The sequence below is a fragment of the Mytilus edulis genome, chromosome 8, assembly GCF_963676685.1.
Source record: "Mytilus edulis chromosome 8, xbMytEdul2.2, whole genome shotgun sequence".
Classification (NCBI taxonomy): Eukaryota; Metazoa; Mollusca; class Bivalvia; order Mytilida; family Mytilidae; genus Mytilus; species Mytilus edulis.
Genome location: NC_092351.1, coordinates 87,348,824 through 87,374,726, shown reverse-complemented (window position 1 = coordinate 87,374,726; position 25,903 = coordinate 87,348,824). Strand labels below are relative to the sequence as shown.

Here is a 25,903-nt window from a genome sequence, read left to right as displayed (position 1 = left end):
ATAAATCCCCCCCCCCCCCAAAAAAAAAAAAACAACAAAAAAACTCCAAACTTTTCAGTCAACGCCTTCGTTACTGCTCGTAAACTATTTAACCTTTCAGCTTAGATTTGTTCTTAAATAATTGATTAGTTTCTTCTTCATCTATTTTCTTGTTTCCTTTGTCATTATTTATATTTTGTGTTCTGATCTTTTTTGCAAAAAGAATATACATGTATAACTATTTTCTTTGTTAATAATATTGTCAATTTCACACATTTATAAAGATAAAAAAATAACATCTATATCTTTGAAGATTATTTATCTGCTTGTTTCAACAAAGTACCCTTTTAGAATATAATCAGTGCACAGTACTTCGAACTGCAGATTAAAATAATATTATTATTTGTGACATGACCTTTGTTCTTAAAAGTACAGTTCTAATAAAGTATTAATAATGAATCTGGAATCATATTTCAACGAAAAACTCAATACAGTTTACAAAAGAGGGACACGTTTTTTTCTTCTTTTATAAATATCGAGCTATTATGTTACCTTTCAAACGAAGCAACGACACATACTGTTTTGCTTTCACAAAAAATATATCAAAACTGTGCCATTGTTGATATCTTTACAGTAGTTTTGATTAGTTATTAATTGTATTGTTCGACAAAAAACACCCGGGCTCATAATATTTGTCAAACGAACCAACACGTTATATTTTATATCCTTCACAGTCAATGTAACACAACATCTTAAAATTTAAATCAATTCGGTGTTTTTTTGCCCCCCCCCCCCCATTTTCTCCAACATAATATACATTTATATAAGTATTGTCTCCTGAATTCTTGAAATTGATTGAATTTGTATTTATTTCCTTTTTTGTCTTTAGTTCGTAGATGTCTCAGCAAAATTTGTTAAATGCATGCAATTATTTATTGGGGGCGGTGCATTTTCACAATTCTATGTTAACCTCAAGTTATTTATACATCTTCAGACTTATACATTACAGATTACAATAAGTAGTTTTTAAGTGCTTATAGTCCTAATTTCATATCTATAATCATAAGAGATCAAAGCTGACTTTACACATTATAAATATCGTAATCGGATAAAGACTTCCGCATCTGAAGTTGCTTTTTTGTAACATAACGATCGAACTATATGGAAAAAAGAATATAGTTTATTATTCCTCCATGAGCGGGGGTGAGTAGGTTAAGAATGAACTCGATCTCCCCGAGACATAGGCATGGCTTTCACCCATATCAATTGTATATGTATTATTCAATATATTTTTATAACTGTATAGCTGACATTGGTCCATTTATGTTTCTCGTTTCTCATATTTTAATATATATTAGACTGTTGGTTTTCCCGTTCGAATTGTTTTACACCTTTAAATTCGGGCACTTACTTTAAAGCTTTGCTTGTCGGTGTGAGCCTATGTGTTGTAGGCTGTACATTGACCTCTTATGTTTTACCTTTTTACAAATTGTGACTTGAATGGTTTGAAACGATTCATACATCATGTATTTCATTTGGAACAGGCATATATCTCGTAGGCCTACACGTCGGACGTGTAGTGCATATGAAAACCTGGTTTATCTCATTTGTATAGTGTATGGCTATCAGAAATGAAGGTCTGAACTGGGAAGGAGCAATGGCGAATCCAGCCATTATTAAAAGCGGCGATTCCAACCTAAGATAAGACGGTTCCAACCATATGTCCCCGATCAAAATAATTGAACCGCCACTAAGGGTTGGGTAGGGGTTGGTATTCCATTTTAATTTTGGTAATTGTCCTTTTTTTGTCGGTGTAAAAAATATTGAAGTATATTCTCAGTTTTTTTTTTATATCATATATATTTCAGTTATTATCTATTCTTATTTTCTTCCCAATTATTCTCTTTTCTTTAATTGCTGCACCCAATCATTGTCCATGGAAGATTAAAAAAATATGGAAAACGACGCTTGGAACTATTTTTCTTCAGAATTGTTTATCAAATAACGAGAAAATTAGGAGTTTCTTCTATTAAACTCACCATCCGTTCTGTTCCCCATTTTTAAACATCAAAATCCGCGTCTTACCAGTTTCTTTGATTAGATTCATTAGAAGACATACCGTCCAAAATTAACCAATTCATATGCATTTATATAAGATACATGGACACAGTGCAGGCGATGTTGTCTCGTAAAGTTATTTTCTCGTATTTTATTTAAAATTATATTTTATCTAAAATTATATCATCTAGTTTAGCTTCTAAACACTTAATGATGTTTTACTGTGTAAATAACAGAGAACCTAAGGTCAATTTTGTAATCCATATAAAATGTGTCATGTTGTCACGACCTGTAGCTTCAGAAATTGCTCGATGACCTCTCATTTGTATTATAGTTTTGAACATATCAAAATAAATACTAAGTTTTGGCAAAATATGAACAAATTGTATCATGTTTAATTTAAACTCCCATACCACATTAAAATAAAGTTAAGAAATCATAACGAATTTCTAAATTAATTTATCGTTGGACATGTAGAAAAATCCTTCCGTACGGAACAAATTCATTTTTTAAAAGTAGTTTATGCATACGGGCACAGGTGTGTAATTATTATACCTTAAAATTAGTTTACCTGGGGGTTAAGCTACATTTTATAAACAAATATTAGGTAAAATTGAGTCATATTCTAAATAAAGAAAAGTGCAAGATGTGAATTTAACGTCTTAAAACATGGGAATTGTTGAAAAGATCGAACAAATCTACCGGATCAAAAGATTTGCATGGGGACTTGGGGATCGAGCAGGATCATACGATTTTACTTCAGCACAAGACCTGACAACGGCAGGTAAGAACTAGCTTGTAAGCCGATTAATTCGTGGGGTATGGTTGTCCGTTACCGGTAATAGAACTACGTGTATTCAGATCAGGTTCGGGTTCGTGTTGCCCAGTCTTATGATTTCTCATGTAGTGATTTGTTTATCAGTTTCTTCAATTAAGACAATTAAAAGACTTAATTATTGTCCAAAATTTACCAATCTATATGCACATTTATACATATATATTTGTTATTTCTTAACTTCCCTATTTTATGTACAGATACTGTTTTATTGCATCGATGTCACATACATGTACCCCTTGGAACTGTCGTAAAATGAAAACAATCAATAAGAATGAATCATAATAATATCACGTTCTATAACGATAAGAAGCTGCAAGAAAACTACACTTGTGGTTTAATACCTATATATATATACACATAAACTATACATATGATAATATACCATGACGTGAAAGATAAAATACAGGTGTGTAATCATACCTTGAACATTGGCCTACCTGGGGGTTAAGTTACACTTTATAAATAAATATATGGTAAAATTGAGTCATATTCTAAAACAAAAAAGTGCATGATGTGAAATTAACATCCTAAAACATGGGAATAGATGAAAAGGTCGAACAGATCTATCGGATCAAAAGATTTTTGGACGGTATATTTGGAATAGGAGGATCAAAGAACGTCTCGACAACACTAGTCTCGACAACAACAGGTGAGAACCGCCTTAAAAAGGAAATTGATCCTCACGTTTGATCGTCCTATAATCAAACTACGTGTATTCAGAACACCCCATGACCCCATGACCCCTGTTGTTTTGTTTGTGTTTGTCTTGCTCATGAAATCTTTAGGGAGCTACCATTTGATTTTTATGGGGGGGGGGGGGGGGGGGGGGGGGGGGGGGGGGGCTAGGATGAAAAATTTTGTCCTGCTTTTTTTTTAGTTGTAATCTCTGTCCTGCCTTTTTATTTTTTACTCTATTCGGTCCTGCTTTTTTTTTACTAGTTTATCCTGACTTTTTTTACACAAATTGTCATCCTGCCTTTTTTTTTTTTACTAAGTTGCTCATCCTGCCTTTTTTTTTACTCAAAACTCCTGTCCTGCCTATTTTTTTCAAATTTCATCCTAGCCCCCCCATAAAAATCAAATGGTAGCTCCCTTAGATTTCTTTACATTTCTATAATGGTTTACTTTGTAAATTGTGACTTGGATGGAGATTTCACGGTTTCATTGGCACTCATACCACATCTTCCCATATCTATGTATAGTTTTGTAGTTTGATGTTGTCAGTTTCTCATCAAGTTTTGACTGTTCCTGTTTGGTATCTTCCGTGCCATCCACCCGATCCTTCTTAAAACTGTAAATTATTAGGTAAATGAAAAAGAACTAAAAGGGGTTTTGAAGATGACCCAGATTAAAAAGGAAGGGGATATTTGAAGTAGATCTTGAAGGTCAGGTCAGGTTTAATAAACTCAATGAATGTCAAAGGGAATAAAATATTTACTTTTCATAATATACATGAAATCTTAATATACGTGTTTTTTAATTTAAAAAGTAACGAGACGAAAATATGACAGACCTATCTTGTATTATTAACATAGAAAATAAATAAAGGAGATGTGATAAATGTGAAAAAAAGATGACCAACGACACAAAATACATCTAAGGAAGTCAATATTTAAAAATATCTAAATTGCCCCGGGTTTACGAAAGTTGGATGTAAATGTATATTTACAGAGAAATACAATTCAAGATCAAGCAAACAGATAGCATGCACTAGTGTTCCTCTAATCAGAAACGTATACACTCATTTCAGAGGGTGCATTTTTTTTTTTATCTCTTTCAATAATGCCCATTTTAACATCAAAATTGACAAAATAGACATAACAGACTCCGAAAAAAACCCCACCCAGTGTTGCATTTCTTTAATGTTTAGCAAAATCATACCAAGTACAATAACACCAGTTACAGTAATAAACAACAATCCATCGAATTAGTTAATGTATTGTTTTCTAAAGCAAGCTTAAAATAATATCTGATAGTTAAACATTATACTCACTTGCACTCTAATATTGATTGCTGTACTTCAGAATGAATATTACACGTAACCGTACACGATAAAGATCTAGAGAAGTGTCCAAAGTAATTTGTTCGAAATTCCATCAAAGAAACGAATTGAAAGGACAAGATTGTTTAAACATTGTATAATATTCTTGTCAACTCGTTTCTAACTGTTAATTAACCCAAAATACTGGAAGCAATTTTGTTAGGTATGGATGGGATTTAGATGATAGAGAATAATGGTCAAACTATGCAGAGGACAAAGAATTAAATAATCGAGAAAAAAGAGATGCTGAGACATATAAGAAGAGAAAATGGTAAAAATAAATAAAAATACAGAAAAATGGTCCTAAATATTAAAGAATCCAAAAATGAACCCCCGCGGCCATATACAAATTAACCTTCATAACTGAACAACATTGAATCTGCTAGATGTAATTTTTTATTATCATAATTCTTAAAATTATTTCAGTTGTGCCTACGATACCGGCATCCAACGAAACCAGCCTAGACAACGAATTAACCAATGATGAGTTTACTGTAGAATCTGAGGCAGGTTGGTAAACGTATCACATTTATTTTTTATAGATATAAAAACCATCAATCAAAACAAAAAAATCCAAACAGCAATCTAATTAAAAACCGATCTCTCATCGCTCCTGTTTCTGATATGTCGCCCACGCGACATATCAGAAACAGGAGCGATGAGAGATCGGTTTTTAATCAGATTGTCCAAACAGACAAACGTTGGTTTTCTCGTTTGAATTGTCTAACAATTGTCATTTCGGGGCCTTTTATATATAGTTGACCATACGATATGGGCTTTGCTCAATGTTGAGGTCCGTGAGGTGAGCTATCGATATTAATTTCTTTGTCCATTTTGTCTTTTGTGCAGAGTTGTTACATGGTCAATCATACGATATCTTATTTTTTCTTTATAAATATTGTATTTGCCTATATCAGTGCGATCTTTTAAAATAGCCTTAAATGAAACGTTTGAAGGTGAACGGAATACAATGAAGATATAAAACATGTCAATCACCAAAAATAGAGTTAAAAAAATATTGTATAAGTCGCGGATACAGTAAAACTTATGGGTCATGGAATATTTCAGAAACTCGATTAACACATATTTTCAAAATACTTCAGGACCTGCTGAATTCGAATTGTGAAGGTTCTGAATCATTTCAGGCCTTCCTTAAATATCATAATTTTGTCAATTGTTATCTTCTATCTGTAGAAATATAAGCCAAATAAGTCCACATGTCATAGCAAAAACTTTTACAAAATAAAAATAAATAATCCTATGCTTAATTAGCTATTGATTGATTAGTTGTTGCTCAAAACAATTTACTACCAGTGTAACATCATGGGATACTTTACAGGATTTAACTATTGAGCTTCTTTATCCTGCGATTGGCTGTCCTACTATACAGATACAGCCCTACATATATCGCTATGCTGTATCTGTATACTATACAGATATCGCTTGAAGCTCCGCCCACTGCCGGACTGAGTATTGTTTGAACCTGTATGACCTCAGAATGTGAATTGAATGTGTATGATTGTGTTACAAAATCAACCATGTCAGTTTCAGCATGCATGTTAGGTGAATGTCAAGTCTGAAGCGTAGGACAACTCGTAGACTTCTGTTTCAAATTTGACAATGTTTTGTTATTCTTTTTAACTGTTGAAATTAGTTGTTATGTTAAAATAGATAATTATTCACCTTGAGCGATGTATTATTGTTGACCATTCGAGGTTCTTTTTTGCGAACCCGTCTTCAGCGTAATGTTTCATTTTGATATTACTACGCGGGCCTCAAGGGATTACAAATCGAAAATAAATGCTAAATATGTTAGTTTTTGTGTCTTTCAAAACACAAACAATATACAGAATTAATTGCAGGATAAAGACAATAACTGCTTAGTGTCTTTAAATATCAGCTGTATTTGTACTCGGCTCGAAACAGGTGTAGTAGCTCGCTAAAAGCTCGCATACACATTGTTTCCTAGCCTCGTACAAATACAGCTGATATTTAAAGACACTAAACAGTTATTGTCTATGTATCTTGCAGGCCCCTACAGGCTAATGTATTATTTTCTCAAAATCATGTTTCATAAAAAAAATTCTCTGCAAATAGATATTTTCCAATCGTTGTTGACATTTGTAATTTATTTAATTTTGTTCGGTTACCGGAATAAGAATTTCTCCATTTTCCTTTGTCACAGGTGCTATTGCCGGACTTATATTTGGTTTACTGATAGCCGTTGGAATGGTTGTACTGGCTTTGATCATGATAAAGAGAAAAAGGTGAGAGAAAAGCGCTCTTCTTTTGATTTTTACAGTACGTGAACTGATTTTGTGTCTTATCCTTTATCTTTCTATAGATAATAAGTTAGACTTGCTACATGTCCCTTCCTAATTATGTTTTTTTTTTTTTTTTTTTTTTTTCAATTTTTTCAATTTAATAATTTTACTGCTATAACTAGGAGATTACAATTATACTGACATCTCCAAGGGCAATCAGTAGGCTGGCACTTATCAGTAAATATATAAATTAGTAAGAGTGAAATAATGGAAAGGGAATTGTAGCAAGTCTAATAATAAGTTAAAATGAGTCCCTGTATGAGCACCTCTGGTTACTCATTGCTCATAAAAAAGGAAATCGGTTACAACAATTTTTTTTTTATTTAATTCTCATGTTCTTCCTTTTTTGGTTACAGCTTTTTTAAAAACTCTTGTTGGGTTTAACCGAAGGATTGTAGAATAGCAGTGTATTTGTTAAGTTTTATCGATGTTTTTATGTCTATCTTTTACTGAGGCTAGACAACTGCTTGCATCGCCTAAACTATTCAACTTATTACGGACAGCGTAGTGTTTAATTACAAATAGTTTGATACACATGCCGTATATAAATATAGAAGGAAAACTCCAGTGACGTCAATTGTTTAAAAAAGGTTTACCATAAAGATTTTTTTAATAAATCTCTGAACTCTCTTTTTACATTAATCCGCCTTTTTACATTTATTCGTCTGTCTCGGTGATAAAACATTTTTTTCCGTTGTTAATTCAGAAAATTTTGACTAAAAAGACCATTTTCACGCATGTCAATTATTAAGTGATGTTTTTTTTTTTTTTTTTTTTTTAAACTTTTTAACACTTGGTCTGACATATATCGCGGTATTACACAGACAATTTCTTCTTCAAAATTAAAAAAAAAGTTTTATCAGCGCTGAGTAAATACCTGTTTACAGCTAGAGAAATATTAGTCATACGTCCCTGAGAGGGATGACACGGTGTGTTAATTTTCAAGATCCCGCTATATTCAAATAATAATGGGCATTTTTTTTCTCATTCTCCTTTTTATCTTTCTTTTCTCTGATTCAAATTGTTTACCACCCTACCCGACATCCCTACTTAACCCCGATATCCCACACACTAAATTGTGTCACTTCTCTAGTTCCTGGAAGTTCAGTCTGAGGGACGATCGAGGACGAGGATGAGACAAATGATCATGAAAATTAAAAACAAATGCCCTGTTTGAATCAACACTTTAAGTTAACAAATTTCAACTTTATGATTTCAGAGACAACAACAGAGAATATCAGAATCAGTTAAGAACCCAAAGATCAACCAAACATAACGCAGGTGTATACATGGACACTACGACGGAGGAACTTGTACCCCCTCGCATTGTCAAAGGGACCACTGCTTACGCTGCTCTCAGTCGGAAGGATAAGGACCTTTATGAATACGAGTCAGATGACGAAATCTAATACTCAAGAACGTTTTTTGTAATGAATTAAAACTGTTTAGGTAAAGGTTTTTGAATGAGATGATGAAATCTTATTCTCATGAAAGCTTTTTGCGATGAATTTTAAACTGTTAAGATAAAGATTATAGATTACAATGCATGTTTGAACACTCTCTTGAAGGATACCAGTAATCGTTTTATGCATCAGGAACGTAAAGTTATTTCATGTAAATAAAATGAAAGAGTGCGTGTATGTCTTTGGTATTTTTAAACTGCGAAACATTTGAATTCATCATCATGTTTTATATAGAAATTTGTATGAATGCGCTTGCTCTTTATAATTCAATATGATATGTAACGCATTTTTTAATTGGACGAGGGCTGTCGTCAATTCCATGATTGACGTCTGAGTCACCGGCAAGAATATTGCACAATTGAAGTTGATAATTCAAAGGTTTTATTATAATTATTAACATTTGAATAGTTTAGCATTAGAAAAGAAATGATAATGCTGTGACAACTTTATGGATGGTATGTACAGAATAGAAAAAAAAGGAACAAAAATAGACAATAAAGGAAAGGATTAGAGAAAAGCGGTGCAAAACAAAACTATTGTCTTTGATTATCGTTAATAAGTAATTCTTGAAGCCTAAGTAAGTTTTTTTTGTAGAGGTCACAATCAAATAATCTGAAATGACATGAGATGCAATGAACATGGGGTACCCTTTTTATTTGTTCGTCTTTGTTCTGCTTCGTTTAAAACGATGTAACAATTGATGAACAACTAGCACAACAATGTACTAACAACCACTTTAATTACTTTGTATATTTGCATATTTGAATATTATTGATCAACATGAACTAGACAAACGATGGTCGGGTTGTTGTCGCTTTGACACATTCCCCATTTCCTTTCTCAATTTTAGTATTATAAAAAAAAAATATATCTGCAATAATTTCGTACCCTTACCATTTCGTAACCTCCATTTCGTACCCTGACAAAAAACCTATTTCGCACCATAACATTGCGTCCCCTTTACTCTATCGTAAATCATGGAAGATTGATATGTATGCCATTTTGTACCTTAAGATTGATTTTTATGTATTCCATTTCATGCCATATTGAAAATTGCATACGAGAACTGTGTTAAAAAATACTAAATACATATTGAAATATTGCTAATTGTATACAAAGTGAAATGTGTGAGCTAGATTTGAATGATGATACACTTATAGTTATTATTAAACCGTTTGCTTTTATTTATTTATTTATGTATGTACCAAAATATGCGGAATGCTATGTAACTGTTATGCTTATATAATGAAAATAATTAGTTTTTATAAGATTTTAATTTGTATTTATATATATGTAATTTATAAATCAAAGAAATTGGATTGTGCAATAAAGACAATAAGACGCTTAGCAAACTTATGATAATTGGTTTCTTCTATGAAATGGATATTATTCAATCGGCAATATCATTATATATAATATCTGGTCTAGAGCAGAGGAGAAAACATGCAGCTTACATTTTCAAAATACACAGTGTGCGGTTTCATCTTTTACGAGATGTTACTTGCAATTAACAGAACTGTGGGTGCAACTAGGGAAGCAGGAGCTGTTTACCTTCCCAGAGCACCCGAGTTTTCACAAAGCTTGTTTATGGTCGTGTTGCTATTTGTTTTCTTAATAGTGTTTTATGGACCGTCGTTTTTTCGCTATATTTTTTCCGGCATCTTTCTTTCATGCTGGTTTTTGATTGACCCCTTGGAAGAGGGTCATAGATTTAAGTTTTGAACTTTTACGAAAGTTTTACTTGCAATTACAGCTCTAGGGGTGCACCTTAGTTTTCACAAAGTTTGTTTGAGGTCATATTGCAAATTATTTTATTTTCCGTTTTAATTGACCGTTGTTACAATGTATTCTCTCTCTCTCTCTCTCTCTCTCTCTCTCTCTCTCTCTCTCTCTCTCTCTCTCTCTCTCTCTCTCTCTCTCTCTCTCTCTCTCTCTCTCTCTCTCTCTCTCTCTCTTTGCAGCAATGCTATGGTTTTCTCATTCTTTCTTTCATACTGGTGATAAAGAGAATCCCATGTTCCATTTCAGCGACATACTAAAAGCTCTTTAATGTTTTTTAAATGGCAAAATAGATATATCTGCAATTCAATTGGACTATACAATTATGTTTAATGAGAAAAAGTAAAATAACAAAAATACCGAAATTCAAAACGGAAAATCCTTTCTATAGGTTGCACTTTGTAAATACAGCTGTTTCTCAAAACACGCCTCTTTTGGGGAGTAATTGAATATTCATAGAAAAATAATTTTGTTTACATACTGGTTCCCAGTTATGCTCTCTGTGTTCCATATCGCAGAGACAGAAATTGGGAATGTTACCAGTAAATAAACACGTGCATATTGTTTACATTGAAATCTGTGGTAACCTTTCATTCGAGGTAGGGGCAGTTAAGAAAATTAGTGTAAGTTTAAACTCTGAGAAGTTCAGGGCATATAAACGTTGAAAATATGCCGCACAGCCCTATATTTTGACCTTTGAAAAAAATTATGGTGCATATGAACTTTCAATTCTAGGATAAGATTTTTTTCAAAACTTCATAGTAAAAGTGGTACAGTTTTAGCCGTAAAAGGAGTTCCTATGGGAAATTGCATTGTCAATATTTACAGAAATGCAACCTATAATGGCAAAATCATAAGATTAGATTTATGAAAATAAGACAGAAATTTTTTAATAAGTGATGTACGCTATTCATTCTTTTCTTTCCATATACTCAAAACTATATTATAATTGAAAAACCAGCGCAAACTAAATCTAAAATAGTTTAATTGTTATAATACACAAAATGTATTAGAATTTCAGTTGAATTCATGTTTGATTCCCCCCCCCCCCCCAAAAAAAAAAACAACCTTTTAATTATTTCAATTGTCCTCGTGTTGAATAGAAATGAACTTTTACCACAGATTGTTAACCAACCACATACCCCCATACAGCATATTAAAAAACAACATTAACAATGTCTTTATCACACTAAAAAACAACATTAACAAAGTCTTTATCACACTCGTACTTAATTCTAAAAGTAAACAAACATAATCATGTATACTAGTATATCGTATTTCTAAATCTTTCAGTATATAATACAAAAGGTTAAGTTAAAGTATTATTTAGTGTTAAAAGAACTATCAAACTTATTTTCCAAGAAACCATCATGAAATTATTTTCAGAGTAATCTATTATCCTGTTAGCTTTAATTTATAATACTAAATTGATATCGGGTTTACTGAAGTAACTGATAACAATTTTTACGACAATAAATGCAAATTTAATAAGAATTGCACCTGCGCTTTCTCCAGCATATTTTAACAGTTTAAGTGTTCTACTTTTGGGACAACCAATTTAAAAATTATAGATCAAATGCGGAATTTATATTAAGGAAGTCTTGCATTCAGTTTGAAAGTTTGACAGGCATACTAAATGTTGACCTCTTCCAACTGCACCACCATTTTTTACATAGTTCTTTTATCCCCGTACTTGTTATTTTAAATTCTCAGATATGTATGAGATTAGACATGTAGATAAGAATATTTGTAAACCTGTAGGTAAACAAAACACCTATAAATTTAACATACATGTATAAAGAAGCATTGTGCATCATCTATATTTACAAAGTACAACCTAAATATCATACATTGTCAAATGAAATATATACGTTTTCTTTACAATGGTCTTAAGACAGACTTACACACGTAAATATTTACATTTCTTCATATTTATTAAAACTCTTTCAATAACCTAAAACTATGACCGAAATTTAATGCTGTTAAAATAATCATTCACACCAAATGACCTATGTTCCCTTTATGATTTTCCAAGAATTCACTATCAATATGTTTTCATAGTAATAAATAAATACATATCATTTGGTAGTATTATTTTACACCTGTAAAACTATTAAATGAATAACTACCTTGTTTTAATACTTAAGGAACGCTTTTTGAAGGTAGGAACGTACATTAAGGATTGTAGACATTTTCGAAAACTAATACTAATAAATACGTACATTTACAAATAAATTAGCAATTATCTCAAGTTTATAATAATCCCCTATAGATAAATTAACATTACTCAATTGGTGGAAAGTAAATTAACAAAAGACAATGAACTCCGAGGAAAGTTTTAAGCAAGAGAACCCTAAGCAATAGCAAATCAAAAGCTCAAACACATACAAACAATGGATAACAACTGTCATATTCCTGACTTGGTAAAATCATTTTCTTATGTTATGGTGGTTTATTGTCTATTTTATTTAATGATAATATCAAACATGTATTTGTTTTATTGATACTTAACTGTGTTTTTGGTAAAATACAACTGGCCGATGAAAAAGGAAGGTTACTAAATATTTTTAGAGGTTGAAGACTTATTACCATATAGACACATGTACCATATAAATAAAATATTTTTTTGGGAATTTATATTTTTTGAAGATCCACTTGCGTGAATCAGATGTGGATTAAAAGAAAAAATCCAAAGATCTTGTAGAGTACATACAATCTAACTCTCTTTCATCTTGCAATAGTATTAAAACTTTTGACTTTTCTACACTTTACACAAGTGTTCCACATTCTAAACTAAAAGACAAACTGAAAGAGTTGGTATTGCTTTGTTTCATAAAAAAAGGCCAACGTAGATACAAGTATCTTGTCTTAGGGAGGGATAAATCCTACTTTGTAAAGGATCACTCAGATTCCAACAAAAAATTCTCTGAAACTGACAATATCAAGATGCTTGATTTCTTGATTGACAACATATTTGTTACGTTCAGAGGACGTGTTTTTCAACAGACTGTCAGCATTCCAATGGGAACCAATTGTGCCCCTCTTCTTGCCGACTTGTTTCTTTATTATTATGAGGCTGACTTCATACAGGAACTTCTTAGGAAGAAAGATAAAAAGTTAGCAACATCCTTTAATTCTACTTTCCGCTATATAGATGATGTTCTATCACTAAATAATTCAAAATTTGGTGACTATGTTAAACGCATCTATCCCATCGAACTAGAGATAAAGGATACAACAGATAAAGTTAAGTCGGCCTCATATCTTGACTTACATCTAGAAATTAACAATGAGGGTCGGCTGAAAACAAAACTTTATGACAAAAGAGATGATTTCAGCTTTTTAATTGTAAACTTTTCATTTCTAAGTAGCAAATTTCAAGCAGCACGGGTATATGGGGTATATATCTCCTATTTGATACGATATACCCGTGCTTGTATTGCCTATCATGCATGATTTTCTTAATAGAGGGTTGCTGCTAACAAGGAAGATTTTAAACCAAGAGTTCCAAATGTTGGAGTTGAAATCATCCCTTCGTAAATTTTACGGACGCTATCACGAGTTGGTTGACCGTTATGGGACAACCGTTTCACGGATGATATCGGATTATGTTCCTTACGTCGTAACTACAAAGCCCTCCTTTCATGAATGTGACCTACCGAATTACACTATTTACCGGGTTTGTTATAACATGAGCAACACGACGCGTGCCACATGTGGAGCAGGATATGCTTACACTTCCGGAGTACCTGATATCACTCCTAGTTTTGAATTTGTTATATATCTCGTAGCCAGTACCCCTTTAATGGTGTTATATCAACCGGTAGCCTAATGTAATTATAACAAAAAACCAATAGAATCTTAAGCGAAATTATGTATCAAATATGTTTGCTTTATATGTTTCGTAGCAAAACAGTCAATGCAAACACACTATAATATAAAAAAGGTGCAAGTGACTTTCTTTTTTCAGTGAGATATTTGACAATTTACTATGATTTATTTCACAAAACACTTTCACCGGGACAAAAGATAACAACTATAATCGACTGTAGTATGCAGGTGTTCAAAAGTCACAAATCGATTGAGAGGAAACATTTCCTTTAAAAAGGAATTGCAGGAACACTGAAGTGCAACTAAAACAAACACCAACACACATACAAACCATTTGATAACAACTGCAATATTCCGAATGGTTTGTTTTATAACTAAATGGGTAGTTTTAATAATAATACTTATGTACATATCCTTTTTTTAAATGCCTTAATTAGTCAAAATTTAGTAGCAATTTACTTTTTCTTGATTATTGGCTTCCCATACAATAATTCGACGACATGTTTTCCGTATGCAGTGACATCACCGTGACCTTTCTCTTTAATATACAGTGATCGCAATACGGAGATTCGAATGGAAAACATGACAGAAGGATTCAACAAACGTGAACACCGCTCCGTCATCGAAATAAACTATATCTTATAGTACATATTATACACGTGCTTACCTCAATATATATGCTTCTTTGTTGATGTTTACGAAAGTGACAATCGGTAGACTTCGGCTTCAAAACAAAACAATTAATAAGCTGCCATATTTTCTCATCAACACTGAGCAAGTGAAATATTTTTTTGGCTATTATACGATACAAATGATAACATCGTGCAACGAAGATTTAGTTTATGATATATGCATGTATTGGTCCAAGAACTGGATTAATATTTTTTTAATCTAAGTATACACATGTATTTTAAATGCACAAATATTCAAACTATGCATTTTAAATAAGTTTTAAAGCCCACAGATGTAACAAAAAAACCAAATTTACCAAATTGACCTTTGTTTTACCTTCTTTAACAAGAATTACATTACATCTGGATATCAGCCTGATAAGTGTTTTATAAAATAAGACGAATTGTGAAAATATAAATGAAGATTTATACAAAAAGAGACTTATGTACGCATATAGGGAAAACCATATAGGATGAATTTGCATGTAACATGTAATCTCTTTTGCTTTTCAGGGGCTTTAAACAACGGTATCAATAGCCAGTCAACGCTCAAGTTGTGAGTTCAAATCCTGCACAGTGGAGGTACGTATTATTTGACTAGGATTGTAAAACACCAATCAAACAGTCAATCTCACTTGATTTATTAAGGCGTCGACCAGATTCTGTTTAAATATGATGATTTCGTCCTTTTCATTTTGTAAACAGTCAAGGTTTATCCATTTTCAGTAGAATAACACAAACCGCTCTTTTGATATGATTTTATTTTCAATCTTTAACAGAGGGAAGTATTTTATCAATAGAACCTAAGTCACATGGTGCAAATCATGTGAATATATAATGTTAGATGTTGCCATTTGGAATTGGAATGCGCAGCTTTGTATATGATGCACATACTTGACATGATAACTCTAAATTTGACTACATACATGTTAGTCTCTTCCAAGAAATGCATGTTAATAAATATGGCAATATAAAGGTTAATACAATCGATGATGCTTGAAGAGCAAACGTCTTACGCGTTTAAAATACTAGTTTCCGGTGAGTGATTAACATGCTGAATGTTCTGTGCTACGATCAACGCGGTGGATGCAACTAGGAAAACAAGATCTATTAACATTCAGGGACACACTCGTCAAACAACTAACTTTGATGGGGTTACTGACGATCAATTGTTTTGTTTTCGTCCGTTTTGTGTATTTCCGATGATAGGGATAATGTTACACTATCTATACGTTAAGTGACCCGTGCAACAACAATCGGGGGTGTTGGTAGGTCTGTTTAAACTTTCTATCCTTATCCCAAAATCCGTCATTTTCTGGTGATAATCAAAATATGTCTCCCTCCTCACCAGTCTATTAACCCTGCAGAACTTTGATTTTGTATTATTTTGTAGTGGCATTCGAAATCTGACACCATTTAAACAGTCAGTTATTTGTATCATTTTCTAAGAGCAGTAAAAAAATGTTGCCCTTGACACCAATCTATTTATTTGTAAACCTTCTAGTGACAGTAAAATATGTCCTTGCAAAACCAGCTAGTTTAAATTGCAAAATCTTTATGTTGTAGACATTGTTGTATTGCTATTGTCTTGAATATGCAGGTAATATTTGGCGCTGGCCATAAAGAAGCAAAATTCAACCAATCACATCTCAGCATTACAAAAAAAAAAGAGGAAACGTTCTCATTTAATTTGCTTTTCGATTGGTTGATATTTACATTACCTTATTTTGTCAGATTTTATGAAATTCCCCTTTATGAAATGACCTTTTATTAGATTTTTGTTATTACCATATGTTTAAAATCTTTATACTTAATGTCATGTGATAAAATCTATTTGACCCTAAATAAATTATCCTTATGAATCGATCCTTGTTCCTTTTGTGAATTTCCAAGAATTCACTATCAATATATTTTCAGAGAATGTGGTATCATTATTAATGTTGTTTAATTTTAACCTTTTAAAGTATTATCTAGTTAATATTTGTATAAATAATTCGGGATCGCTTTTAAAAGGTAAGAATTAATTCAAAATATTATACGAAATTTGTTTTTCATGCAATGAATCTTGCATCCATTTGAGGCTTTGAGAATTTAGACTATAACTTTAAACTTCTAAAATTTTTTCTGCTCAATTCAAATTCTGGTATCGTAATTTCTTTTGTTAAATAGACAGACGTTGCTTCATTTGAACAATATCTATGGGCATTTACATCTTTATCTGAAACCAATATAATTTGTGAACCGTCATAGTAGTATCTGTATATATATTGTGTTTGCCTTGAGGGAATATGATTATTGAGGGCCCTCATGGGTTTTTTGATTATGTGATTACTTGTCCGTTTTTTTAATGATTATTTGATTATTAAGCCAAATATTTCATGATTATTTGATTACCTAGGACTGTATTTTTAGTTTATGATTATTTGATTACTAAAGATAAGCAAAATTAATATTTAATGATTATGTAATTATATTGGCAAAAAAATGGTGATTATGTGATTACTAGGACACCCCCCCCCCCATGAGGGGCCTCATTATTTGAATGATCTAGGTGGAGTCAAACCAAAGACTCTAACATCATGAACAATGGTCGCTGCATTTAAGATTAATAATAAAGATTCAAGACAGGGACGGATTTAGGCGGGAGTTTTGCGGGCGTGCACCCCTCTACAAGTTGCAATGCATGGGTTGTCTTCAACTTATTTAAATATCCGGGAGTTTTGCGGGCGTGCACCCCTCTACAAGTTGCAATGCATGGGTTGTCTTCAACTTATTAAAGTATCAAAAGAGACCATTCAATCTTTTTTAACATTCAAAGTACAATCAACTTATCAACTGACCTACGATTCATTTAAGTTCTATAGATATGACATACTTCAAAGGAAGGTGTCGAACGCGGAGCTGCGTTTGATGACAAACATAATAGGGTTTTAGCAGTTAAAGTAAAAACCTTGTAATCACGGTTTTTTAAAATCAATGTCTTTTATAATCGAAGTTCCACTTTCACAATTTCTTCATGGCACGACCAAGAAAACATTCCATGTGAGGTTATTTCTTGATATCCTTAATGAATGAAAGAAAAACTGTTTCAAGCGAAAGGTTAGTTTATTAATTTGTATCCCTGTGGCTATATATATTTCTCTCTTGCAACCTAAAATTTTGCCGAATATGTACATGTATCGTATTGCATTCATGGGATCCCAAGAAAATATACACAACTTCGTAAATGCATTTCATTCTGATTTTATTGGTTTGTTGCGAATACAGTATAAATGCAAGGCTGGCACGATAATTAAAAATCGCTGGTAAAAATCGAAATTTTCGTTTGCAAAATCTAATACTAGTATTGGTTAGATGAGCTATTGTGATCTGTCTCGTCTCACTTTGTGTCCGTTGGTCCGCTCGTCTATCTGTCAACTCTTCACATTTCCATCGTCTTAACCAAGTTTGGACTGGTGTATGGAGTGTAAGCAATTCTTTAGTTAACCGGTTTCATTTCACACTGTTGAAGCCATGTACAATTGACTTGACACATTGACTATGTGCAAAACAAGAGTTATCTTTTTAGCTCACCTGGCCTAAAAGGCCATGTGAGCTTTTCTCATCACTTGGCGTCCGTCGTCGTCGTCGTCGTTAACAATTTTTCAAACATCTTCTCCTCTGAAACTACTAAATGGATTTGAATGAAACCTAAAATGATTGTTCCTTAGATTATCCTGCACAAAGTGTGTGCTTCGATTATTGATCCGTCAAAAAACATGGCCGCCGTTACTTAAAATAGAACATAGGGGTCAAATGCAGTTTTTGGCTTATATCTCAAAAACGGAAGCATTTAGAGCAAATCTGACAGGTATAAAAATGTTCATTAGGTCAAGATCTATCAGCCCTGAAATTTTCAGATGAATCAAACAAACCATTGTTGGGTTGCTGCCACTTAATTGGTAATTTTAAGGAAATTTTGCAGTTTTTGGTCATTATCTTGAATATTATTATAGATGAAGATAAACTGTAAACAGCAAAAATGATCAGCAAAGTAAGATCTACAAATAGGTTAATATGACCAAAATTGTCAATTGACCCCTTAAGGGGTAAATGTCCTTTAATGACATTTTTCACAATTTGTTCATCATATTTGCTAACTTTAAAAAATCTTCTACTCTGAAACTACTGAATGGATTTGGATGAAACTTAGCATGATTGTTCCTTAGATTATCCTGCACAAAGTGTGTGCTTCGATTTTTGATCCGTCAAAAAACATGGCCGCCCTTACTTTAAATAGAACATAGGGGTCAAATGCAGTTTTTGGCTTATATCTCAAAAACGAAAGCATTTAGAGCAAATCTGACATGGGGTAAAAATGTTCATTAGGTCAAGATCTATCAGCCCTGAAATTTTCAGACGAATACATGTTTTCCTGGCATTGTTCAATATGTTCAATAAGGCATTGTTTACCAGGTGAGCGATTCAGGCTCTTGAGAGCCTCTTGTTTGTGGTGTTCCTGTATTTCTTTATGTCACAACTACCATGTCTTTCGAGGTTTAGTTCAGATATTACCTGATATTGCTATACAGATAAAATTACAAGTTCTGGTGTCTTGATTGTAGATTAGTTTGCATTAGAGCACAGGATCAAAATAAACTGTTTGCATGCATGTGATCTTCAGCTTCTGTTTTTGGGGATGCAGCTTTATAACTGTAGCTTTATAAACTCATATATGCAATATTATTCCATTAGTGCATGCGTAAGTTAAGAGTGTTAGAAGATTGTTGAAGATTTTTCAAATTTGTAAGAGACCTTGCCATCATAACTCGGAGATTCTCCGCGGAACAGGGCCATTTATTTGATATTCGTCCCGGAGGATCCGCTAGGACGCATACAAATATATTTTGTCATTATTGCATTTTCCCCCTGAAGATATCCGATTGACTTATGAACGCAACACCAGTTTTCCCAGCAACCATTGAGCAGACATAAAATTCGCTAGATTTTTTTATATGGAGGGCCAGCTTGTGTACTCTCTGTCTCTATTCTTATTGTCTTCTGTCCCGTTTTCTGTGAAATATATGGTGGTGGTCTCAATGAAAAGAAGCTCACAGATTTTTTTTTTATTAATTATGGTGATTGTAGATTGTTGCCAGGGGTGGATTTCGTCGGTTTCATCTTGAAACCTTAATTTCTCGCTTATTTTACCCAACAATATTTCGAAATATCTACGTTGCACACCCTTTCAAAGAATATTTCAAAAAATTAACCTCAAAATGTTTTTTCGCCTTGCTCCGCTCGGCGAAAATAAAACTTTGCGCCCCCTAACCTGCAATCCTGGATCTGCCCCTGCAAGACCCAGTATTTAAATAAACTATTCTGGTTGAGAACTGTAACATTACACATAAATAAGGTCAACATTAGTATACTACTAATGCGTTTACTTTTCTACATTGGCTAGGGGTAAAGGGGGAGGCTTGAGATCTCACAAACATGTTTAACCCCGCCATATTTATGCGCCTGTCCCAAGTCAGGAGCCTCTGGACTTTATTAGTCTTTTAGTATTTTAACTTTTAGTTTCTTGTGTACAATATGGACTTTAGTATGGCGTTCATTATCACTGAACTAGTGTACATATTTGTTTAGGAGCCAACTGAAGGACGCCTCCAGGTGTGGGAATTTCTCGTTACATTGAAGACCTGTTGGTGACCGTCTGCTGTTGTCTACTCTATGGTCGGGTTGTTGTCTCTTTGGCACATTCCCCATTTTCATTCTCAATTTTACTGTTCGAAAGTTATAGATCCATTGAGAGAAAACCAATCCGGTTTACCAACTAAAACGAGATAGAAGAACAACAGAACAACAGGAACACTTAAATACAACAAAGACAAACACCAATATATGGAAAAGGACTTTATTATAACAACTATCATATTCCTGATTTTAATAGTTCAGGACACTTTAAGAAAAAATAATGGATTGAACCTGGTCTTATGGCTTAAACAAGACACTGACCTTAAAGACACAACTGGTCTTTCTTTGTTTGTATTGCATTGGATTCCTTCATATCGGTCTTGTCGTGGTTGCGTATATATATCGTTGTGTTGGCCGCAACTTTACACGACGGGTGACATACGTGATGCAGGATATGCGCAACCTTCCGGAGCTCATGAGATCACCCACTGTGTTTTGCCGAGGTTCGTGTTGCTCAGTCTTTAGTTTCTATGCTTTGACTTTGTTTTGTGATCTATTGTTTATCTGTTTGTTTTTTTCTTTTAAGTCATGGCGTTCTCAGTTTATATTCGACTTCTGAGTTTGAATGTCCAACTGATATATATCGCTTTCGCCTCTTTTTTTTTTCTTTATTTTTATCTTAATTGCGTACATATATCGTTGCATTTGCCGCACGAAATTATAATCTTGGTTGTTTATGCCGAAAGTTTGACGCACGAAATTCATAATTTATATTGTCATTTGACATTTTGAAATATAAGTATTGAAAAAATTATCAATTCTATTTTTTCTGTTACAGAAATTAACAAAGAGATGGATCGTAAATATATTAAATGCGTTGTGGTTTGCTATGGACTGAAAGACGATATTAATGTTTCACAAATATTTAATAAGAAGGATGACGCAAAACGTTTGTTTGAGAGCTCCAAGAATGAAAGATGGCTTTACGTACTGAATTACAGCAGGACAGAACATACTAATAAAGAACCAGAAACTGAAGATATGATTGATGGTGAATTTGGAGATATTAAGCATCGAAATGTTGCAGTGGAAATGGCTGAAATGGAATTCGCAGAAGATGAAGGACATTTTCAATACTGATTAGATTAAAATTCTCATTAACATTTTTTTTGTGTATGTTTGCATGATTTTTGCTAGTTTTTTTTTATTTGATTTATGATTTTTTTTGTGTGTGTGTCATAATTAAGGATACTATGTTAATATGTTGACTGCAATTTATTGCTAAACATAAACAAATAAATCAATTATCCATAGAGAACCCCTTTAAGGATTAAGTCGCTGAATGTGTGTCGTGTCTCAGTTTTTTGTACATTTAACATTCATGGATTTATTTTTGGTCTTTTTGTGAGATAATCTGGTTGTGTTATCGTTTGCAATCTAAATAATAAATGATAATGTTTTTCCATTGTCATGAAAATTATTTGAACGAATATTGTTAAATAATTGTATATTGCCTGTTAGTTACGTAAGCACATTTATCCTGTGATGGTTGTTGTTTTGTGGTTTGGCTGTTGTGTCGACTATTATTTAATTTGCATGTGCGCTTCTCTCTTATAAATATTCTTACTTGTATTAGTAGTATTTGGTATTTTTATCTATCTGATGAGTTAAGCCTTTTTAAACTGATTTGCATTGTTTGTTTTTATGTTGTACTGTTATACCACTGTCCCAGGTTCGGGGAAGGATTTGGATCCCGCTTACATGTTCGAACTCGCCACATTCTGTATGTAAGTACCTGTCTCAAGTCAGGAGCCCGTAATTCAGTGGTTGTCGTTTGTTTATGTGTTATATATATATTTGTTTTTCTTTCATTTTTGTTACATAAATTAGGCCGTTAGTTCTCTCGTTTGATTTGTTTTACATTGTCATTTTGGGGCCTTTTATAGCTGACTATGCGGTATGGGCTTTGCTCTTTGTTGAAGTCTGTACGGTGACCTATAGTTGTTAATTTATTTGTCCTTTAGTCTCTTGTGGAGAGTTTTCTCATTGGCAATCATACAACATCTTCTTTTTTATATTTACGTGTGTTTGTGCTATATTGCTGTCACATATTGTTTTAGCGATATTTGCAATATTGTCATAAAGCGAAAGGTTTGATATACCATGAAACCAGGTTCAAACCGCCATATGTTTTTAAAATATTCTGTACTAAGTCAGGAATATAGTAGTTGTTATCAAACAGTTCGTTTCCATCTATTTTATTGTTTGTTTATTTCTTACACTTCGGTGGTCCTTTGTTTTCCCTCTAATAGTTGATGTGTTTCCCTCGGTTTTGGTTTGTAGCCCAGATTTATTTTCTAAATCGATTTATGACTCTTAAACAGATGATACCTTCTATTACCATTATTCATATAAATTAGCATTTTTTTTATAAAGACAATGATATTTACGCCCTTTGTTAAAAAAAAATAAAATCAGGAAAAAGTGTTTAAATAATTTTCAAATAACTGGTGACAATGAAACTGTATAGGAAACTAGCAGAGGTAAATTCAACATTTTAAATATATTTAGACAAAAACATAGTCGTCCATATTGGGATTCTGCAACATGTGTTTATACTTTAAAGTTTTAGTCGCAATAAAGGCAACAGTAGTAAACCGCTGTTCAAAACTCATAAATCCATGAACAAAAAACAAAATCGGGGTAACAAACTAAAACCGAGGGAAACGCATTAAATATAAGAGGAGAACAACGACACAACAATAAAATGTAACACACACAGAAACGGACCAAGCATCAGACAAAATCCCACGAGAATAACAAATATAACATCAAAACCAAATACATGAATTTGGGATAGACGAGTACCGGGACACGTCTTATCGCAATGTGAATTTACACTCAAAAATAAGAGAAAACAAACGACGCAACGTTAAAATGTAACACACACAGAAACGAACAATAATATAACAATGGTCATATTCCTGACTTGGTACAGGACATTTTTTTAGGAAAAAAATGGTGGGTTGAACCTGGTTTTGTGGCATGCCAAACCTCGCACTTTAATGACAATGTTAAATATAACATTGAAATGACCATATAATATTACAGGACTACAGCACAAATAAATAGGAGAACGTATTAGACAAAGAAACACATGATTAATAGATAACAGAAAGCATCAGGTTTAAAATTCAATACGCCAAAAACGCGCCTCGTCCACACAAGACTCACCAGTGACGCCCAGATATAAAAGATCGAAAGTGAAAAAAAGTACAAAGTTGTACAGCACTGAAGATCAAAAGTTGAACAAGGCTATGTTTTTATGCTTGGGATAAGAACATCCTTATTATTTAGAGCAATTAATGCTATCGCAAACAGTAAATTTTATCAAATGAATATAAAAGATATACATAATGAAACTGAGGTATTAACTAATTACAGAAACCAAAACCCGAATACATAATGCAAAGACCAATACAGAATAGACACACCCGACTCAGTCCAGGCCTTGCGGTCATAAAACTTTCGAACACGATTTTTGTACTCAGACTCAAGAATCAACCAATCAAAATACTGGATTTTGTGTTTCGAGCATGATTTTTGTGCTTCGAGCTTTTTACAAGTTTTATGACTTCAACCACTGGCCTCAACGCAATAAATCATAAAAATGACGTCACATACGAAGTGGTGAAAAGGCACAAAAATTACGTCACATTTGAATTGATGAAATTTCTGAAACAGCACAAAAAATGACGTCACATATGAAAAACTATATCTCAAAAGTAAGATAGAATTAGGATTGATTTAAGATTATAATAGAACTAAATACTGATATTACATTTCAACACAATGCATATTGCAATACTTATTAATAGCAATTAATTATAATGTATATATGTCCAGTTTGTTATGAATCCAACTTCAAACGTAAATTATCGTACAGATTACGTTGAACAAAATCAAATCTAATAAATGAAGGCGGTGATAAATTTTTCTTTCCATAACACATATATTTAATAGAAAAGACGTCAACACATTTGACAAAATCATATGAGAATTACAAATATAACATTAAACATTTAAACTAAATACATGAATTTGGGATAGACAAGTACCGTAACACGTCTTATAGTAATGCGAATTCACACTCAGCAAAACGGTCTCAATCGGGAATAAGTCACGTTTTGGTAATTAAAAGATTAGACGACATAATAACAAACCACAATCTACCATGTGGTAAAAATGTCCTTAGCTAGTTTGGTCAAAGACGCATCGTATGGATACACCAATTCGTGATGGTGTCCATAAAATTTACGGAGTGTCAATTGTAATCTGTCCTCCTCATAAATTTGTTGGAGCAGTTTCTTTTTGTCTTTTAGAAGGTTCTGAATGAATTCTGCTTCATACGAGTACAATAACAAATCAGCCAGCAGGGGTAAAACATTTGTATATGTATGAGAGATGGTAGGAGTAAACCGATCTTCAAAGGAAGAATTTTTGAATAATAGAAAAAATAGCAGATATGGTATGGGTACCAAAGAACTTGTTTATGATAAATAATATTGCCGAATCTTATAATATAAAGTAATATAAGCCTGGTACCTTTGAATACTATTTACAACACTGGTTCGATGCAACTGCTGGTGGACGTTTCGTCCGAGAGGGGACAATGAATCAGTAGTCAGCACATCAATATATATGGTCATTCTTCTAAATTTTCCGTTTACAAAGGTATATCTTTTTAGAAATACTAAGGATTTTTTTTCATCGTATTTGGCACAAGTTTTTGGAACGTTGGCTCCTCAATGGCCTACAACTTTGTACTTGTTTGACTTTACAACTCTTTTTTTTTATCTATGCGTCATTGATAATTCTTATGTAGACGAATTGCACGTCTGTATTAATTACCGTGTTTAAGCTTTTGATTGTGCCATTTGATTAGGGAGTTTCCGTTTTTTAATTTTCCGCTGAGTTCAGTATTTTTGTGATTTTACTTTTAAAACTGCAAAAATCTACTGTTTAGTCTAAAAAAATTTTGGCAATATCCTTTTGGTGTTGCTTGATACTTATACATTCCGCCATTGTGTTTTTGTGCTATTGTCATTTGTATCTTTCATTTATGCTTTGTCTATTTGCCATTCTTTTTGTTGCCATTATTTTAAAGTGACAATTTTGACTGCTGAAGCTCTTTTTTGACATTTAGACATTTCCTTTGATGTCTGTTTGTCTGTTTGTTTTGT

The 25,903-nt window shown here is 32.8% G+C and overlaps 1 protein-coding gene and 1 long non-coding RNA gene across 4 annotated transcripts; both read left to right on the top strand.

Annotated features, from left to right (window-relative positions):
• Window positions 1-1,091: 1,091 nt before the first annotated feature.
• On the top strand, window positions 1,092-10,055 carry LOC139486539 (uncharacterized). Of its 3 annotated transcripts, none has more exons than XM_071271452.1 (4): window positions 1,092-1,182; window positions 5,343-5,426; window positions 7,102-7,183; window positions 8,460-8,876. In XM_071271452.1, the coding sequence occupies exons 1-4, from the start codon at window positions 1,173-1,175 to the stop codon at window positions 8,647-8,649; spliced, it is 366 nt and encodes a 121-aa protein (XP_071127553.1). In that variant the 5' UTR covers window positions 1,092-1,172; the 3' UTR covers window positions 8,650-8,876. The 3 variants fall into 3 exon arrangements, with proteins under 3 accessions (XP_071127553.1, XP_071127552.1, XP_071127551.1); XM_071271451.1 differs by lacking the exon at window positions 1,092-1,182 and adding an exon at window positions 2,654-2,821 and having other exon boundaries at window positions 8,460-10,055; XM_071271450.1 differs by lacking the exon at window positions 1,092-1,182 and adding an exon at window positions 3,309-3,524.
• Window positions 10,056-12,552: 2,497 nt separating this feature from the next.
• Window positions 12,553-22,129, top strand: LOC139486538 (uncharacterized). The gene is made up of 3 exons (XR_011655601.1): window positions 12,553-12,644; window positions 15,498-15,566; window positions 21,499-22,129. It is a non-coding gene; the product is annotated as an uncharacterized lncRNA (long non-coding RNA).
• The last annotated feature ends 3,774 nt before the right edge of the window (window positions 22,130-25,903 follow it).

Excerpts from the sequence above, each read along its gene's own strand:
- LOC139486539 (XM_071271451.1), top strand. The coding sequence starts at position 2,707 with ATGGGAATTGTTGAAAAGATCGAACAAATCTACCGGATCAAAAGATTT. Across the intron at positions 2,822-5,342 it reads ACAAGACCTGACAACGGCAG|TTGTGCCTACGATACCGGCA; the intron begins GTAAGAACTAGC and ends AAATTATTTCAG. Across the intron at positions 7,184-8,459 it reads ATCATGATAAAGAGAAAAAG|AGACAACAACAGAGAATATC; the intron begins GTGAGAGAAAAG and ends TTATGATTTCAG.